At 41.3% G+C, this 20,530-nt stretch overlaps 1 protein-coding gene across 1 annotated transcript in view; it reads left to right on the top strand.

The window, feature by feature from the left end:
• Nucleotides 1-2,984: 2,984 nt before the first annotated feature.
• The window catches only part of KDR (kinase insert domain receptor), a 42,036-nt gene continuing 24,490 nt past the window's right edge, over nucleotides 2,985-20,530 (top strand). Inside the window, exons 1-13 of the mRNA XM_019740175.3 lie at nucleotides 2,985-3,348; nucleotides 6,986-7,079; nucleotides 8,501-8,697; nucleotides 11,619-11,749; nucleotides 11,990-12,158; nucleotides 12,743-12,882; nucleotides 13,481-13,658; nucleotides 15,081-15,195; nucleotides 15,286-15,449; nucleotides 17,350-17,506; nucleotides 18,627-18,750; nucleotides 19,262-19,370; nucleotides 20,028-20,348. Of these exons, the coding sequence (XP_019595734.2) occupies nucleotides 3,282-3,348; nucleotides 6,986-7,079; nucleotides 8,501-8,697; nucleotides 11,619-11,749; nucleotides 11,990-12,158; nucleotides 12,743-12,882; nucleotides 13,481-13,658; nucleotides 15,081-15,195; nucleotides 15,286-15,449; nucleotides 17,350-17,506; nucleotides 18,627-18,750; nucleotides 19,262-19,370; nucleotides 20,028-20,348 (1,966 nt within the window). The 5' untranslated portion in view covers nucleotides 2,985-3,281. The remainder of the gene's footprint in view (nucleotides 3,349-6,985; nucleotides 7,080-8,500; nucleotides 8,698-11,618; nucleotides 11,750-11,989; nucleotides 12,159-12,742; nucleotides 12,883-13,480; nucleotides 13,659-15,080; nucleotides 15,196-15,285; nucleotides 15,450-17,349; nucleotides 17,507-18,626; nucleotides 18,751-19,261; nucleotides 19,371-20,027; nucleotides 20,349-20,530) is intronic.

Genomic DNA, 20,530 nt, shown 5'->3' with positions numbered 1-20,530 from the left:
CTTCCACAATTCCTAGCCTTTTGCTAGTCTTCACATTTACTTTTCAAGATATGAAATCCAAAATACTGGTGGTGATGGAACCAAATTTGGCATCATGGAGTACAATTTATGTAGTATGTTCTTTGGTGATATGAACAATGTATATTCTGTGTACACAAAGTCAAAAGAAGTAGCTGGACATACAGAGTATTCTGTGATTAAGTTAAATTTGCCGTGGGTGGAGCTATGGCGAATACTGTTCATTTATGCTGTTATTGCTTTTCTTTTCACTATTGTAACCCCAGCCTTTAGTATATTCCCTAGCACATAGTAGGTGCTCAAAAACTGTTGTTGAATGAATGAGCCGTATTTGCAGTTTAGGTCTCAGCAGCATGAAGGAGATGGTGCACTGTAGTATAAATAATCTTTGCAGAATGCTTCCTAATGTGTATCAGGTGCTTACTATGTGCTAGGCTCCTGTGCTTATCAAGGTGCTAAGTCCTAGTCTAAGTGCCTTACATGGAATATTTCCTGTAATTCTTGCAAAAACCATACAAAGAAGGTACTGTTATCATCTTTTGTGTTTCATAGAGATACAGCTAGTAAATTGGTCAAGACCACATGGACCATAAGGGGTAGATCTGAGAGTCAAGCCCAGCCAGTGTGACCCCAGAGTCTGTGCATGTAGCACCATTCTTTGCTATTTTACCTCCAAATGTGTCTGAATTCTATCTATGGAGCACTGAACATATTTGAGCACTTTGATAGGTGGTGGTCATACCTGTACTGCTGGATTAACTCACGAAATCACTCCTTTGCAATGGTGCCTGATAACGGTATTGCACAGGGGACCGACTTTTTTTTTGTAAAGCAGACATTGTCATTTTTCATGAGCACAAGGCACTTCTAAGCACTGTGTGGGAGGGAATGTGGTAGACTGATTTCATTGAGACCCTGCCAAATTCTGGTCTTGTGGCCATCAAAGATGCATCATTTCCTCCAAGACTTCTACAGGGGGCTATTACCGTGGCCTGCAGGTTCTGGTTTGCATTCAGAGGAGACACTATCTTCTTAAGTGAGACATGGAAGAGGAAGTGTCATGAATTGTAAATCAGGCTGAGAGAGGAGAATTGTTTGGCGATAGATGGAGAAAAATTGCCTTCTCCAAATCAGGCTCCATCTCCCTCCCCCTTATCCAACTTTGCCAGAGCCCATCCTGTTTTCTTTGCTGAGTTTACTAGCAGGAAGCGGGGAGTTTCTTTAAGGATATTCCTGCCCCTGACAAATAAATAACTACTGGATTAAATATTAGTACATGCATACAGTGGAACACTATGCCACTATTTTAAAAAGCAAGATGGAGCCTGAGGGTTGATGTAGAATGATCTCCAAGTTACATTTTAAATTAAAAATAAAAGCATACACCCCAACAGTATTTATACCAAGGTTACTCTGTGGAAGGAAGAAGGTGATAAAGCTGTACTTATATGTGTGCAGAATTTGCTTTTGCTTGGGAAAAAAAAGAAAAGATAAAAATGTTTGCCTCAGCCTAAGGAAAGGCTTTTCATTCGAAACCTTTTCTTATTAAAAAAAAGTTTTTTTGACTACATATATGCATATTTCAGAGTTAAAGTGTTTCAACTGTCAACCTGGCAAAGCAGAAGAGTAAATACAGTAAAATATTTTTAAAATAGCGGAACAAAAGCAACACTTTACATTAATTGAGTATTTCAGGAGGAGGGGTTCGGACTAGATGTAGAAATAAGAATTCTACCTCTTCATCTCCCTGAACGATGGTCCTTGAAGTTGTCATTCAGAAGCACCTGGGAAGGAGACAGAGGGATCCGGGCGATCCCTATTTAATGAAATTGGGGGGCATTTGATGTCCCTCCCCAGGAGTCGGGAGAACTGGGGAGAAAAGACGGAACAAATTTGGTCAGAAAGGAATTCAAGTTCTCCTCCCAACAGCACCACAAGTCTCCACACGCGGAGAGCGTTGTGAGGTTTTGCACAGCGTGTTCTGGGCGCCCAGGATCTGGAACCTTTCACCTCATTGCTTCCCCAGTGAAGCCAGGTGCCGGGCCTCCTTTCCCTCTGCCTAAGGGTAGCTCGGCTGGAAGGTCTGCTTCGAAAAGGGGCTCTGCCTAGGGCCCAGGAAGACTCATGCTAGGGACTCCTCCTGGGGTAACACAGTGCACAAAAGCCCTTTCTCACCAAGAGCCTCACACGCAGGACGGACGGATGACCCTGGACTCCAGAGCCTGAGTACCTCCAGCTGGAGGCCTGACTTGGGTCTTTTGGCGAAAGCCAGGTTGGGGGGGGGTGTCTCAAATTTAAATGCCTTTTGGGGCTAGGCAGGTAACTTAAAAACACTTGACGCCTCCAGATATGAAGAAATAGTGGGAACTTGGAAGAGCTGGGCAGGTGTATATTGTCACTAAAAGCATTCATATTCAGATTTTTAAACTTCAATTGTGCTGGCCAAGCAAAACACTCGTATTGGCTGGAATCACGGCCAGTTTGCGATCCTGGGTGCGTCTTGGCTCAGTACCCGCGTCTCCCTAGTTGCTTCACTCCGCTGCTGATCCGCAACTTGTTCCCCAGCCACTTCAGTCTCTCGCAGCGCTGAGGCCCTTCCCAAACTTTCGCGCGCCTCCTGAGGGCGCAGTGTCCCTCGTTGCGCTCCCAATATTGCTCCCCAGTATCTCGGGGGACCAGCAACCGATTGAACGTTGGAGTGGCTCAGAACCCGTTACGGGCTACATTTTATTTCCGCCAGAAACGGGGTCGTTGCGCCCGGGACCGTCTCACTCGGACTATTCCGGGCCAGGCGCTGTCCCGGGCCAAGTGGTGAGATGGTGAGGTGGGCGTGGGAAGCCAGCGATTCTGGCCGGGTACCCGGCTGAGGGGTGGGGCAGGCCGCAGAGAGGGAGCCCCGCCCCCTCCCCCGCCCCGCATCGCCCCGCCCCTGCGCTCTAGAGTTTCGGTCCCGGCTCCCACCCTGTACTGAGTCCCGGACCGGGGAAAGCAGGCAGTGCATGGTTGTGTTTCCTCTGCAGCGGGGGACATCACTTGCGCGCTACAGAAAGCCCGGCGGTGTCCCGAAACCGGGATATCCTCTCTTACCAGCACCCGCAGACGCCCCTGCAGCCGCGGCGGGAGCAAGGGCACCCTCGCCCTTCGCGCTCCGTAGTCCTGCCCTGCGGCACGCGTGGCACCTCCACGCCTTCTTCGCGGGGCAGGCCGGGGGAGAAAGAACCGGCGCCCGAATTCTGGGCACTGCACCTCGCGCGAGGTGAGGGATGGAGGGCAAGGTGCTGCTGACCATCGCTCTGTGGTTCTGCGTGGAGACCCGGGCTGCCTCTGTGGGTAAGGAACCCGCTCCTTAGAAAGAAGGCGGAGAGGTTGGGTGCGGGCAGAGAGATGGGGTCGCGGAGAGGACCTGGAGGCCGGATCTAACTCGGAATCACATAGCAGGAGAGTTGAAAATGACTTGACACTTGTGTTCTTTCATTTACCAATGAGGAAACTGAGGCTCTGCGACTGGCCCAAGATTGCCTTGCGAGTTGGTGGTCTCCTGAGCCCAGTTTCTTTTCCACGACTCTGGTCTGGGCCAGGGGCCTCGGCTGGAGAGTGTCCTGCGGAGCCTACACACCCTCCGGGTCTCGGGAGGTGCGTGTGGGAAGGCGCCCCAGGCTAGCAGGAAGGAGTTACTCCCTCAGGCGGGAACCAGCGGTGAAACTTTGTCCCGCTGCGCTTACCACCCTCATCCGCGCACAGGGTAGGAAGCCTTGCAGGGAGCGCAAGCCAGTTCGCTGGGATCGCACGTGCATCAGCTCTGCCTTTGGAGGAGTGGAGCGGCGGCGCGTGTCTGCTATTCCAGTCTGATTCGAACTCACATACACATCCACTGTATGAGGTGGGGTCCTGGGGGAAGGAAACTTTTCTCCCTTCCTCTGTGCAGGACGCTGGTCTCCTTGTAGAGAAGGGAAAGTTACTGGGGCTTGGACCCAGGGCTTTGACAGCTTCCCAAAGTGTCTCCAAATAACAGTCACCTTCCTATGTAAAACAATTTAACATCTTTCAGAGAGCTTTGGTTCTTGCGGTAAGCGAATGGTCAGAAGTTCCCATTCTGAAAACTTACCTAGCGGGACTACGTACCTAGATGTAACGCCACACGCCTCTCTCCTTGCCACCAAATATTTATCTCCTGCAAGATTAGGAACACACATGCTCTTGATGCAATAAATTATCTTCCCTTTTTTTCCTTTCTTTCTTCCTCTCCGCCCCCCACCCCCATCTCTTTTCTGTAGCCACAGTTTGCTGATTTCCAGATTTCCACTCTTTAGAGGGTGAGAAGGGGAGAGGGTGGTGAATGGAAAAAAAAAAAAAGTCAAATAAGTTAGGGAAGAATTCCTTGTATCAAAAGAAAAGAATTAGGTCTTTAAAAAAAAGGCACACATATACAGTAACAAGATCATCTGTCTATAGTTATTGAATTTTCTTAATGACTTGGTTCATCAGGGCCAGCTCCATCATGGACATTCATTTGTCCCTGACAAGACTTCTCTCTGCCTTTATGGGGAGAGAATGAAGGTCTGGAACATGTGGTTGTTCTGTATCCCACAAAGAAGTGAGTTGCTTTTAAGCCTGGGGTGTTTCATAGCGCAGCAGTAGTAAACTAATCGGGTTGCCCTGAATATAATGATGAGGTTGCCCTTTTGGAGTGTGTGACTTGCTTAATTGGATTGGGCTATAATTGGTGCCATCAAATTCTGGAAACAGAGGCACTCTTGTTTTTCCTTCCTGCCTTTGAGCTGGAAGGGTAACAGTGCACAAATTAATTTTGGTTATGGGACTTGAACATAGAAGGGCTTTTTATTGAGTAGTAGCAAATGTACTCCTTATAGTTATGTCTTTAGAATTTTCTGAAGAGTAGAACTCAAACTTGCCAATGAACATGAATGAAGCTTAATGGGAAAAAAAAATTGAGTGTTGGTCTACAGAAACGAATTCAAAGTTACCATTATTGATAGCCTTCTATAATTTTTTTGTTGTTGTAGATGTGTCTAGACTAGTATGGTGTTGTTTTGGCTTCCCACGAATGGAGGGCATATCTTAACTTTTTATTTTTTAAGTGGGAAAGTGTGTCTAGAGTGTAAATTAATCTGTAGAATAATTTATGAGAGAGCTTCAAGAATCTCTTATTTTGGTGGTGGGGTGGGCAGAGCTTAGTCTCTACTACCATTTTTTCCCCCCATATGAATGTGCTCAAATAATGGATTATTTCTCATTTGGATCATTGTGTGAATCGTATTAAGTTACTGTTTTTGACATGTTTCTCAACCTAGTGTTTTGCAATTTTGATATCTGTGCTCATCCAAATGAATTGTTTTCATTTTCCTTTCTTTAGACAAAGAGGGACTCCATTCTGGGAAGGCTTTTCTTTTGCTCTTAAACATTTTGCTTTATTGCTTGCCTACTTTGGAGCTAGTTATTTCTTTCCTATTAAAAAGTGCTGTGCTAATTAACTGACCACTCAGGCCAATAACTGTCCAAGAGTGGCCCATAGATCATGTATGATCCAGTAACCTGCAATTCTTGTTAAAATGCAGATTTGCAGGCCCAGGAATATTCTGACACATCCTAAAGTCTAAGAACCACTGCCCCAAACACAAGTCAGTACCAAAGCCAATTCGTTTCTGAGATTTATTGACATAATTTAATTTCCAGGGTTTTAAAATATTTTTTTGATTATATTTTTTACTATGCTATTGATCAACAAATCAACAGTTATGTCAGCAACCTACTTTGCATATCTGGGTGAGTGTGTGAGAACATCTGTGATCAGATCATTTTGCCTGCAGCTGTTCATACTGGGGTCCACACATTCAATGCGTTGGATATTTGCCCTGGATATTTGCTCATACTCTGTTTACTCACAGTCTCTCCTATTTGCTAGTAATCTTTTATTTGCCCAACAAGGTCAATGCCATTTTAGGCCTAGAGAATCATTTGTTCTTAGTAGATGTGAGTTAGTGATCATATTAAGCTTGGATGCTTGCCCAGCATCAATCTCTTTTTAAAGTGGGGTTTTGAAGATCTGGATATCAGTTAAGGCCCTAGCATCGTGGACAGTTTTTCTTTCTCTGATGTTTTTTCAACACCTGGTAGCTCATCACATTTAGCTGACAGAGAACTCAGTTTTCTTGCTGTGGAGTAACCCAGGGTGAGGAAATCTGTCCCATGGTATTCTTAGGTAAAGCCATTTTTCTTGTGTTCCAAGCTTGGTATCAGGAGGAACTCAGAGCTTTGATTATTAAGTTGAAATTCCCCAGTTGTAACTCATTAGCATTGCGCTTTTTCTAGTCCCATTCTCTGAGGAAAAGTATATTAATAGGCATATTATATCACGCTGGAAGGTATTCTACTCCATTCTTCTCAACTAGTTTTAATGTACAGTCTTTGAACCTTGGCAGTTCAGTTAGCAGAGGAAGTGAACTAGAAAATTGATAAAGGAAAATGAGTCAAGGTCATGGATACTGCCATCCCCTTCAGGGTACATAGATGAACTATATAGAAAATCTCTCTAAGTAGTATTCATTAATCAGCAATTTAGTCGAATGTGTGCATCCTATGTTTTATAAGAAATGTCAGTGGGTCCTTTCCCAAGGGAGTGAGATCATCAGATGAAGGTTCACTTGGTTTCAATGTCCCATATCCTTTTGTAAGACCTTGAAGTTGGCAATGCAGGAAAACAGGAACTCCACCCTAGCTCCGTGAATTGCAGAACTGTTGTGTTGGTTTATGACCATCTGCCCATTCTTCCTGTTATGACACAGCTTGTGAACTTTTACTGGGAATGGTGAAAAGTAAATTCACAGTTTTCCACAATGAATTGCTGAAGAGGCCTTTTAAAGTATGGAGTGTGCATTGTGTATAGAAGGTGTTTCCTATTAGGTCTGACTCAGTGGCAACTACATTCATTTATTTAATTTGTTTCTAGGTTTGCCTAGTGTTTTTCTTGATCCACCAAGGCTCAGCATACAAAAAGACATCCTTACAATTCTGGCTAATACAACTCTTCAAATTACTTGCAGGTAAGGATTGATTTTAGATTCATATTTCCTGTGTCAAGTAACTTATTGTTTGAGTAAAAATAATTTCCATATAGCCGAATTATAATAGTTTTATAGTAATTGTTTATAAGTAGTGAGGTTTCTAAGAAATTATGTAATAACGGAAAAATGAGAAAGGTCTTCTTCCAAAAATCTGGCACGATTTTGCTGGCATTTATTTTCTATTGCCGTCTGCCAACATCCCCCACCACCACCACCACACACACGTATCTTAATAATCAGTAAAGCACCTCGCGTATAGTATATAGTATATAGTAGATACTCAATAAATTTTGAATGGATAAATAAAATTAAGGACATTCTCTTAAAGGATAGAGTTGAAGAAGTTTTAGGCCGTATTTATAATACTCAGAGTGCCGCCTGGGTATTTGTTCAGTCCTTTTCATGAACTTTATTTCATGATAAAGTTCTGACTGTAATAGCAATTTAATATTCAGCCATTAATGTTGCTGAGTGCATATTCTGCACAGGTAATGGACTTCATGTTCCCACCTGATATTCTGGAATGCCTGTCTTCTCACTTGCTAGCAAGAACTCATGGTATTGATTTATGAATGTAGCTGCAACTTCATGGAAATTTCAAGTTCTTTGAAAGAAGGCTCAATGATGTTACGTTCTTCTTGACGTTGACTATCTGCCTTCGGACTTTGCAGAGAAATGCTGCAATAAAAGGAATCTATGTTTTAACTCCTCATTGGTTCCTCTGAGGCTCTCAGACAGCGGCATCCTTTCCTTCCTCACCTCACTTCTTATTCTCCTGCTTGCCCACTCTTACCTAGCCACTCTGGCTCCCTTGCCACTCCCCTAATACTTTGCCTATATACCCACTCCAAGGCCTTTACATTTGCTGTTCCCACTGCCGGGAATACTGTTCTTCCCGATATCCATATGGCCCACTTCCTTAAGTCCCCTTCTTCCAGAACTCTTCCCTCTTTTCTTTGAATCATCTATAGTTTGTCCATAGTACTTGTCACCACGGTTTAAAAATTGCATTTTAATTACTTTTTTAAGGATGTCAGCTTTAGTGAGGTTTATTTACTTTTGTGTTGCCCATCTCCTGGTCCACCGGGACTGAGGTTCCATAAGGGACATGGTTTTTCGTTGTTGTTCACTGCTCTGTCTCCAGTCTTTACTAATGTTGGTAACATTTGTTGTATGAATGAATGAGTTAATTAATAGGAAACTCAGGATCCCTACAAGTGATTTCTGAAGCTGAGTCGATGGCTTTTTGTCATTTATCAATAGAACCGGTCATTGTTGGTAGAAGTCTGTGACTCTGTGGAGAAGTGTAATAAGTTTGAGAACCAAAACTTCTGCTTTCTTAGAAACAGCCTCATAGTGTGGCATTTCACATTAATACGTCCCTGGAATTCATTTTTCAGAGGACAGAGGGACTTGGACTGGCTCTGGCCCAACAATCACAGTGGTTCTGAGAAAAGAGTGGAGGTGACCGAGTGCAGTGACGGCTTCTTCTGTAAGACACTCACAATTCCGAAAGTGATCGGAAATGATACTGGAGCCTACAAGTGCTTCTACAGGGATACAGACACGGCCGCGGTTGTTTATGTCTACGTTCAAGGTAAGAGCTTCAAAGAAATTCATTTCCCACGTTGATTTACCAGCTATAAAACACAATAGGCACAAAGAAGAATCGAGTTCACCGAAGGCTCTCCCAAAAGGCGCTTTGCCAACAGGAATATACAAAACTCTTCTCTCCCAAGGTTTCCTCTGAGGATAAGACTCATTGATTTGTTCTGGAGCTTGGGCCCTGTTATATCTCTTTTGCCCAATTAGTTTTGTTCTGATCTGTGTTTCCAAGGGAAATCTGTGTGCACAATTGGCTATGCAGATTTATAAAAAGCCTTCTGATGTTTGAGAAAAAAAAAGCAAAACTCAAATACTTGAAAAGGAAGGTTCGGAGTGAATTATGGAGCGGTTTCTGTGGAGAGATAGGTTATCTATAGCAGAGTAGGAGATTTTCCCAAGAATGCACAGGGAAACAGCCACGGACTCTGGAACTTTTTGGTACATAGGAACTCTTCTTTTCCCTCTTATATTTTTTTAATAAACAATTCCCATAATCTGGAGCAAATGAAGATGCTGCCTCAAAGGGCCTTTCGAGGACTATGTTTGTTTCCTTTGCTTATGTGGTCTGAGATCTTGGATGATATGCCATATCCTTCTACAGTATGAAATTTGGGATTGACACCATGGGGGCCGACTTAACATCCATGTAGGATAAAATGCAATGTTACATGTATTTAGTATTTATCATATGAATTATTCTTTCTTTTGTGTTTCAAAAATCTTCTACCTGAATTTCCCTGTGAAAACCCGACTTAACTAAAGAGATACCTATCATATAATTTAGGGGAATGTAAGTGGTGTATAGCATTTTGCTTGGATGTACTAAATATTTTTTCCCTGTGAAGATGAGCTTTGTAGACATTTTATTTAGACATTTATATACCTCTTTACATCCCAGAGGATTTGAGTGAAGTGAAGATGGCTTAGACTTTTTTCCAGAATCATCTTTTATAGAGCAGGAATTTTCTCAGCTTTGGAAAACACAGTTGCATATCTCCATTTATATTTCAATTGTGCGATATGGTCAGTGCAATGGAAAAATGGAGACCACATCAAAATAACGTATGCCACTCCTGGGTTGTGTAATATTTGAGAATTATTTTGTCCAGGGTAAGCACAATCCAAGATGGAATTCTGTGCCCTCTTCCTCCCCTCTGCAGAATTTGAAAGAGACAGGGCTCAGATCTTCAAGAATTTCTGGCTCCTTTTGATCTGGCAGTCTTGGGAGACCAGGCTTTCTCAGAAGATTGCAAGGATTTCCTGCTTTCAGTCTGTCTGGAAATAGACTACAAGATGAACCTTTCCCATAATATTTCGTTATTTCCTTCTCCCTGGAGTCAGGAAACTTGGAGACATGTGAAAATCCATTTCATGAGTTTCAGTAAATATTTTATTTTGAGAGGATGGGTGGTTGTTTGGGTTTATTTTGTTTGTTTCCTTTTTGGGGATACTGAAATACAATTGATTTACTGAATAGCTTTAGTCTTACGTAAAGGGGTTAATTTAGCTTCCAAAGGCATCAGTAAAGCAAGCGAAAGGCTTGCTCTGTAAGCAAAGTATGCGACATTTCTTAGCATGTCGATGAAAGGTAGGTCACATTGAGAAGTAGCAAGCCCTAGGCCTGTTTATTTGTACACTGCTCATCTTTGAGTATACCTTCAAATTCTGCTTCCTGTTTAAGAGGTGCTCTAAGATTTTGGTCATTAAGTTTAACAATGGGAAGGAAAACACTGAAGTATTCCCTATGGACAGCACTTTAGTATTCCCTCTGGTTCCCATCTTACTTCCCTAGTCTTCTGACCCCATCCCCTCCACCAGTGGATGGAGCCAGGAAGTGGATCCTGGCTTTGAAAGATAATGGCTATGGCATGTGATGGGCTGGATTGGCTGCCTTTCTGTGCTTTCCAGCTGGGAAGGAAACCAAACTTCTGCTGTTCCAGAGAATTAGCTGCCTTTCTCTCCTTTGGTTTAATTAACTCTTTCTTCACTTGGTCCAACCATACTGAAGAGCTCTGAAAATGCTCAGTCAGGTGTGTTGGGCATAACAGTCTGAACCAGTATCTCTCTGAGATTTCAAACTTGACTTCACACCACATCATCTCTATCTCTGAGGAATGGGGTAGTTCCCCAGCAGCGTATTAACATTGTATGAACAATGTTCAATGACATTAAAATCTCTTTTGTTTTTTTCTCACTCTGCCATGGTGGCTTTTCAAGTTTTTGTCATCGAAGATATTAACGACTGCTGAATCTTAAACTAAATGCGATACCTATTAAACATTATTTTATAAAGAATCTTATCCTAGTCTTCACAGTCTTAAAATACCCACATAAAATTTTCTCTGAAATAGTTGAATTCAAAAATTGTTAGTTATTTTTTGTTTAAGAAATAAAGGTCTTTTGGAATCCATTAATTATTTTCATGGCATTTACATTATTTGCATAGAGAAAGGGAACATGGATTTTTTTTAACATCAATAAAACTGAGTAGGTAAAGTGTACAGATTTAACTTTAAGTTTACTTTAAAATCTATACAGATGAAAAATGTAGTGTATATGAAAATGTATATGAAAAATGAGTTCCTTCATTTTGAAAAAAAATTATAATGATCGACCTGTTTCAATGTGGAACCTATAAAATATATTCTACTTATTCATGATACTTACAAAAGGAGTCACTCCCATTCTGGGAGTTTTCTTTCAGATTTTTCACACACACACCCCTCCTGCAGTATATCCTTGGAGCCAGATATCTACCAGCAGATCGACCTGTGGATTCCTTTGCCTAATGTGAAATGTCATTCCCATGACATTTCATGACCATGAATTCTCTGGTCAGAGTTTATGAACCTGAAAGATAACCAACTTTTCTATTTAATACCATTAATTAAACGGAATTAAATTTTCTTTTAGATTATAGATCTCCATTTATTGCTTCTGTTAGTGACCAACATGGAGTTGTGTACATCACGGAGAACAAAAACAAAACTGTGGTGATTCCGTGTCTTGGGTCCATTTCCAACCTCAATGTGTCACTTTGTGCAGTAAGTTACATCTTCCGTCATCTCTTACATTTGCATAATTTTTAGCTAATATCAAGATGGGTAGCCAGTTATAATATAACATCAATAACGAGATTTAAAGATCCATTAGGGAGGGTCAAAATGACCATAAATAAAATCAATTTGTATTCTTAAAAATATTAATTCTTTAGTAGTCATTTTACATGGCTCCACTTTTGGATAGCACTTGATTAAATATTTGATATTTCTTTTTCTACCCAGAGGTATCCAGAAAAGAGATTTGTTCCTGATGGTAACAGAATTTTCTGGGACAGCAAGAAAGGTTTCACTATTCCCAGCTACATGATTAGCTATGCTGGCATGGTCTTCTGTGAAGCAAAAATTAATGATGAAAGTTATCAGTCTATTATGTACATAGTTGCGGTTGTAGGTAAGAAGACAGTATTTTTCTACATCATTGTTATCAGACAATAAAGGCATTCTATATTAAGATCCTAGAGATTAAGGTACAAGGTATAAGGTAAGGGATTTGAAAAATATATTAACTCAAAATATGGTGTTGGGCAACTCATATCTATACGCTTTTCTATCAAATAAACCTATGTGCAATCAAGATTTTTTCTTTTCTTGCCAAGACTGAGAATGAAGAAGAATACTATTAACTGAAACGTATTTTATGGAAAACTTAATGTTCAGAGCATTGCTTGGCATCAGTTCTTTTAATTATACCAGTATTATGGAAAGTTCAGCAATTTACTAAAGCTGGCGCCCTTGGCTATTGACTACTCAAATCTCACCACTTTTCTATCCATGGGGCTACATCTCTAAGATTCCCATAGGTGTGCTTAGTAAATCTCTGTGGGCCATTTTTTCTGGGAGTTACCAAGTATTGGTGAGGCCCTTGGGGAAAGCTGATATGGCATGTTTTAAAGTTGCATCATTTTTTTAAAAATGTGCCAAGTTGTAGATTTGTTTTCCCTCTCACGTTCTGTTTTTTCAATTTACTTGCTCTAGGGTACAAAATTTATGATGTGGTTCTGAGCCCCCCTCACGGAATCGAGCTGTCTGTTGGAGAGAAGCTTGTTTTAAATTGTACAGCAAGGACTGAACTAAATGTGGGGATTGACTTCACCTGGGAATATCCTTCTTTGAAGGTAACACTAACAGTTTAAAGCCAGATCTCTAAATATTTTGATAATCAGCCCCAACAGAGTTTGCTTGCGAGAGATAGGGATCTCTCTAGCCAGATAAAATGTAAATGCCTTAACACACACAAATATACACATACATACATTTTAAGAGAATTGCAGAACAGACAGCATCCATGGAAAAAAAGATGCAACGCCAAGAACTCTGTCTCACTCTGATATAGTCAGGCAGTGATGAGTAGTATTCTCTGAATAATTACATCTTCCCAGGTTGTGTTGTTTCTCTGTTCTCCAAAGTCCTTGATCTTTTCAAGAAGTGGCATGAGACACATTTTTCCTAAAACAGTGGCCCTATTTGCCTGTTTCTGCAGTTCATATCGATTTCATTCCCACTATATGAGGTTCTAAGAATCCTAATTCATTTGATTCCATTTATTTCTATTGAAACCAAATATTTGTTGTCTAAATATGATAAAAGTTCTGAAGTCACTCTATTAGCAGTAAATAGTGTTCACCAAGGGCCAAGACTTGGTGTTGTGGGTATCTAGAAGCTACTGGGTAATGTTATGCTGGACTTTGGAAAGTCAGTAAACTCTTTTTTCAGCATCAGCATCAGAAACTTGTAAACCGGGAACTAAAAGCCCAGTCTGGGAGTGAGATGAAGACATTTTTGAGCACCTTCACAATAGCTAATGTAAACCGGAGTGACCAAGGGTCATACACCTGTGTGGCTTCCAGTGGGCTGATGGCCAAGAAGAACAGCACATTCGTCAGGATCCACGGTAAGCTAAGATCTGCTTTGGAATTATGCTGTGCCGTGCAAAGTGAGATAATTTATATACATGTAGATCCACTAGTGATTCCTGTTTTGTTCATTCAGAAGATATTTTTGAACTCTTGCTAGGGAGGCCACATGACCTAGAGGTCAAGAGCATAACTTGGGTTCAAATCCTAACTTTAATGATTAATGATGAGAAGGGCCAGTATATCACTTATGCTCACTAAATAGTACTTGTTGTAATTGTTGCTGCTGCTATTATTATTATTACTACAAGCAGAGTGTTATTATCTAAGATAGTTTTTAAATTTTCATTTTATTGCAAGGCTGAGAGTCCTACTAGAATAAGCATGGGCTTTGCAGTTGGAGAAACCTGGATTTAATTACTTTCTGTGGGGCTTTGAGCAAATAATTTCTTATTTATGCTCTTTCACTCACATAAATGTCTCAGTTTAGACAATAATTTATGTGGTACCCAATTTATAAGCCTTGGTAAGGACTTTGGGTTTTATAATATGAGAATGCCTAGAAGGGTTTTAAGCAGAGAGAGAGAGACGTGTTCTGGCTTATGTTTTTATAGGATTACTATGATTTTTGGTTGTTGTTGTTATTTTTTTAAGGGAAGTAAAGGCAAAAATAGGGAGACTAATTAGGGGGCTAATTGCAATAATCCAGGTGACAGATGGTGAGTAGCTTGGACAAAGTGGCAGAGGTAGAAGTGGTGAGAAGTGATCTGACTTTGGATGTATTTTTGAAGACAGACCCAAGAAGGATCTGCCGATTGATTCGTTGGCCGTGGAGTGTAAGAGAAAGAGAATGGAATATGACCTCTGAGTTTTTAGCATGAGCACCTGAGTGAGTGGTGATTTTATCTACTGAGATAGGGAAGATTGAGAAGAGAGTTAGATGAGGGGAAACAGGATTGGGTATGTTCGTTTGGAGATGCCCATGAAACATCCAAAAGGAGATATTTAATATATAAACCTGGAACCTAGAGAAGTCAGGGCAGGAGATATAAATTTATGAAGCTGTGAATGGCATTTTATGCCTGAGAGTAGAGCAAGGTGTAGATGAAGCAAAGATGTGTGACGACTGAGTCCTCAGGCACAGGTGGGGTATGTGTAGTGTCATAGGAGCGGAGGACAAGGAGCACCCAAGCATCCCTGGGGGACTGCGAGGAAGCGCTACAGAGGAGAAAATGCTTGACTTGAGACTTGAGCAGTCAATCAGCTTGCAGAGTGAACTTGGAGAGAGCAAAGCAAACACAAAGCCTGCGGCTGTGGGAGAAGCTAGAATGTGACCTATAGCAAGGAAACATGGGGACTCTCTGAATTCAGACATCTTCACTTGAAATGAAATAATAAACCAAATGACCACTTACAGTAAGTTGAAATTTATGAGAATAATTTTTTTAATTTTTTTCCAGAAAAACCTTTTGTTGCCTTTGATAGTGGCATGGAATCTTTGGTGGAAGCCACGGTGGGAGACCGTGTGAGAGTGCCCGTGAAGTGCCTTGGTTACCCTCCCCCAGAAATAAAATGGTAACTCTTGGAAATAAATGTAAAGCATTGTGTCACATGAAAGCAAATCCTTAAATTGTACTGATTCCTGGGATTTTTTCCCCCCCATAGGTATAAAAATGGAAGACCCATTGAGTCCAATCACACAATTAAAGTGGGGCATGTACTGACTATTATGGAAGTGAGTGAAAAAGATACAGGAAATTACACTATCGTCCTTACCAATCCCATTTCAAAGGAGAAACAGAGCCATGTAGTATCTCTGGTTGTGAATGGTGAGTCCATGCAGTTTTCCTTCTCTGCCCAAAATTTATAAGCAGAGTTTGATTATGTCTTCCTAAACAGCCAAGCCACCATTCCTTGGTTGCCTGCTGTTTCAGTCACATCATGAATGGGCTCTGGTGTATTAAAATGGTCCAGAGCAGTGGAGTTGAAATGAGATGTAGAACAGTGTGCAGTGGACATGTTTGCTTAAGAGACCATATGAATGAACTGTCTGGTGGTCAAATGCAAGATTAAAGTAGATCTCCCCTCGGTGGCTAAATGCTGTGAAATAAGAATGCCTGTGGGGACAGTTCACAAGTTTAAGCTGTACTAACTTTGCTCCTGTCTCATGGCATTACATACCTAGCATGCACATGTGTAAGACTCTCTTTGAATTTTGTGGGAAGCTTCTAATTTGACTTTGTAGTTGATATATCTGTGATGCCCAGGCAGGTTGACACTGTCGGCTGGTTGGAAGTGTTTCCATTTTTTTCTTTTTTTAAGCAGGAGTCTAGGATCTGACTCTGAGGCTGGAAAGCTAAGATAGTAAGTTACTGATTTAAGGATGATTTGAACTTTATTTTCCCAAATTGAAAGATATACATAAGTGACTGGGGGAGTGGGGGGTGGGAAGGGGTGTCATAATCAAGTAAATGTGGGAGATGCTAAGTTGATGTAAAGCAGGTGTCTTTATTGCAGGACTTCTCAGGGCCTTTAATATGCAAATGTGTTTTGCCATTCTCCAGGGGGAGAGATACAGAGCGTTCAAGGTTTAACAAACTTATTTGACTAGAGCATCCCCTCCTCCACCAATAAGTTCATCAATATCTTGCCCCAAACACAGTTTGGGAAACTCTTCTCTGTTATAATTCTTTGTTCTCCCTGCTGGCATGCCATATTAAAACTTCAGAATCTTCTCATGTGACATGAAGGTGCTTCCCCATATAACCTGCCCCTACTCTGTATGTCTGTTGAAGTTGGCTTTATTTCTTTGCTGGGCTATCAGCTTCAGGGAGTATTTTAAAGATAACAGCATCCAGAAATGTCGCTTAGAAGCCACTTGGGAGTAGAGGATTGGGGAGTGGAGAAAAGGTGGAAAGCTGATAAGTAAAGGTGGGGGGAAGGAAATGAACAAGAAATAAAGATGTAAAAATGGACAGCGAATTACCCCATATCATTAATTGATGAAGTAACTAAACATTTGACTTGCCCTAGCATTTACCCTGCTATATAAAATAAACATAAAAAAGAAGTCAAGGTTTTGAAAGTATAATCTAAGGCTTTAGGTTGAAGGTGATGAGGAAATAGTTGCACATGAATGACTTTGGAGCCAAAAAAGAAAGAAAGGAAAAAGGGAGAGAGGGAGGGAGGGAGGAAGGTGATGGAGAAGCAGGAGAGGTGAGTGACCCTGAGCAAGTCATTTATCTTTTCTATGTTTCATTTTTCTCATGTGTAAAATGGAGGACAATAATAGTGGTTGTGTGGATTAAATGAATTAGTCAACGTAAAGAACTTAGAGCAATACTCGTTACATAATAAATGTATTTACTATATTATTCGCAACTATTTCCTTTCCGTTTTGCCCTAATCTTATGAGATTGGAGGACGAGGAGAATTATCCTTATAATGTAGATGAGAAAAACTGAGGCACACAGTGGCGAGATGTGCACAGAGTCATTCAACTTATTGTATTATTGTTATTGTTATTATTATTATTAGTAGTAGTAGTAACAGTAGTAGTAGTATCACTAGAAGTCAGGTCTCCTGTTTCCAAGTCTAGATATTCTTTGAGAAACCAAATGGGAGCAAAATCATCCGCTAAGAAATACGTAGGCTCTAGTTGCTGAAAATTTCTGCTTTCCATTCCTCAAAGCTGATTGACAATTCAAAAGTTGTTTTTCCCATATCTAGTCCCACCCCAGATTGGCGAGAAATCTCTCATCTCTCCCGTGGACTCTTACAAATACGGCACCACCCAAACGCTGACGTGCACGGTCTATGCTGTTCCGCCCCCGAGTTACATCAACTGGTATTGGCAGCTGGAGGAAGAGTGTACCTACAACCCTACGTGAGTAGGGCCGTGCCCTCTTTTCCTGCCGTCTTGCATTTCTTCCAGCCAAGCTCTGATCTGATTCCATTCTAAGCTGAGATGGCTATCTTTAAGAAAGTTATCCCTCGAGTGGTACTGTGGTCTCCTTCCACCTTTCTCTATCTGAAGTTTTAAGAGATGTCTTTCCTTGGGGCATCCTGCTTTCTTTTTTTTCTTTTTTCTTTTTTTAAATTTATTTTTTAAATTTATTTAGGTGACAATTGTTAGTAAAATTACATAGATTTCAGGTGTACAATTCTGTATTACATCATCTATAAATCCCATTGTGTGTTCACCACCCAGAGTCAGTTCTCCTTCCATCACCATATATTTGATCCCCCTTACCCTCATCTCCCACCCTCCACCCCCCTTACTTTGAGATTAGCTAGCTCTCTCTTCCTAGGTTAGCCCTGCTGTACCTTTGCAAATGCAGGCTCTTTGCTCACCTCACTAATTGCCCATCTGTGTTTTCTTTCTTTATACAAATCACTTGGTGAATACAGTATCTCTCCTTATCTGGGAGAAGGTTCATCTTGAGGAAGTGCTGCTGGTTGCAGGGGACAGATAGACCCAGCTGCAGCCCTCAGCCTCAGGCCCAGCTTATCAGGTTCTAACACAAGTCCAGACATCCTTAGGAAAAAAAAAAATAACAACAAGCCACCCACCGCCACCCTACGCAGTTCACTTCCTGTTGTTGTTTTTGAGATGGCCACTGCTAGTTTCTTCCTCAGATGCTCACCATTTCCTACACAAAGGCCATAGTCCCAGAGAGATTACTTTAAGGAGCCCAGTGGCTTCTGAGTTTCCTTGGCTTCCTTTGAACTAAATTAACTTGAATTGTCTTGTCGATCCAATTTATGAATGGAAGTTTATTCCCAGAATAGCTGCTTCCCTCCTGTATCCTGAATGAATCTACCTAGAACCTTTTCCTTCGTTGCTGAGGCCTATTTTTTATTGGCACCAACTCTGGTAACATGGTAGGGTGCATTGAAAGTTACTCCTGCGAACATAATAACCAAAGTCTGGCTCCTTTCCTTACTATTGATTTGAATTAATGAAATATTAGATCATAATACGATCTGTTATCTTTTTCTTATAGTCAAACTGTATCAATGACAAACCCATATACTTGTACAGAATGGAGAAATGTGAAGGATTTCCAAGGGGGAAATAAAATTGAAGTCAACAAAAATCAAATTGCCCTAATTGAAGGAAAAAACAAGGTGAGTTTGAAGTTCTTTAACTTGAAAATCCGTCTCTCTTTCGCTCTCTTTTATGGAAGGATGGTGTGGAAACAGGGTATAATATGTGAGAAATATTAGAGATTGATAATCAAATAAATTAGATGATAAAATACAAGCAGATTAAGTCAGTTTGAAAACACTGTTGACTTTTAGATGTACCAATGTCTTATTCATAGCTTAGAGAAAGATAAAACACATATGCCATTAAATCTATACATCTGTTGTAAGGTGATTCTGATTTTACAAGTATGAAAATGAGAAACTATGTTATATTAAAACACATGGTTTCCAAAGCCCATTTTGCGTAATGTGTGAGCTCCACCAGCATAATTATACTTGCATAGGTTTGAGAGTGGTCACTGTATAATATGAGTGGAGTAGGCAGGTCATAGCGGTTGTGGGGATGGCTGGATTTTAGCCTGAATGAATGTGCATAAGCACCGCCTCCTTTGTTTATAGCCTGGGATTTTTGTGTTTTTTTTTTTCACAGACTGTAAGTACCCTTGTTATCCAAGCAGCAAATGTGTCAGCTTTGTACAAATGTGAAGCGGTCAACAAAGTTGGGAGAGGACAGAGGGTTATCTCATTTCACGTGACCAGTAAGTATTGCTCTCCGAGGGGTGGGCTGGTTCTCTTGCCAAGTGGGTGCTGTCTAATACGCTGTAGCCCTTGCCATTCCTATGAGTGGCATGGTATTTAGGAAGCGGACTTGTATTGATAAATGATACTTTTGTTCATGAATTGAAATTCCTCAGGTAGGTCCTGGGCTCATGTGAAGTCAATACATCTGACTTCGCTGGAGAGAGAGTGTTTCACACATGCTTTTGAATCACAAGTCCTGCATCATATTTATGTCTCTGTCATCAGAGCCTAGCACAGTGATTGGCTTATTGGGATTCAGTCAATATTGGTGGGCTTGTTGCTGACCAGTTGACAAGGTTTGGTTTTGTAGAAGCCATTGTGACAGGAGCAGTGCCCTCCCGATGCTGGTTTTGTCTATTCATCTTCGTTTTATGGCTAAGCTTTAGTTGATTGGAGAGTTGATAAATTTACATTTCCAAATAATATATTTTGGTAAAACAATACATTTTGGGACCTGAATTGTCCAGTTTTGTTGCCTCCTTGTATTATATCATCTGGGATTGCTAAAGCTTCACTTCTCCTGGTGTTTTATAGCCGTTTGAAAGCAATAAGAAGACGATCGTGTGCTGCCCACGTTGAATCATTATCTTCTAACCACAGGTTTTACATTTCAGGGGGTCCTGAAATCACTCTGCATCCTGGCACTCAGCCAACCGAGCAGGAGAGCGTGTCTCTGCTGTGCAGCGCAGACAGAACTACATTTGAGAACCTCACATGGTACAAACTTGGCCCACAGGCTGTGCCCCCACCTGTTTGCAAGAACTTGGATGCTCTTTCGAAAATGAATGCTACCATGTTCTCTAATAGCACAAATGTCATTCTGATCATGGAGCTCCAGAATGCATCCTTGCAGGATCAAGGAAACTACGTCTGCTTTGCTCAGGAAAGGAAGACCAAGAAAAGACATTGCGTGGTCAGGCAGCTGACAGTCCTAGGTAGGGAGGCAACCCTGCATCTCCCAGAGGCCCTCAGAATGCCTTAAATGTAGTGCTTTCAGGTGCTGGGCCAAGATTGCCGTCCTCTAAGCACTTGCGAAGTTGATTGGTACACACTTGTCTTACTCATTTGAGGCAGAAGGAAGTTAATAATGGTGAAGTGATGTATTAAAAAGAGAAAC

This window comes from Rhinolophus sinicus, chromosome 1, assembly GCF_057876585.1.
Source record: "Rhinolophus sinicus isolate RSI-liver-muscle chromosome 1, RSI-T2T, whole genome shotgun sequence".
In the NCBI taxonomy this organism is placed as follows: domain Eukaryota; kingdom Metazoa; phylum Chordata; class Mammalia; order Chiroptera; family Rhinolophidae; genus Rhinolophus; species Rhinolophus sinicus.
Note: the sequence above shows the minus strand (reverse complement) of the source record. Positions and strands in the feature narration are given on the sequence as shown.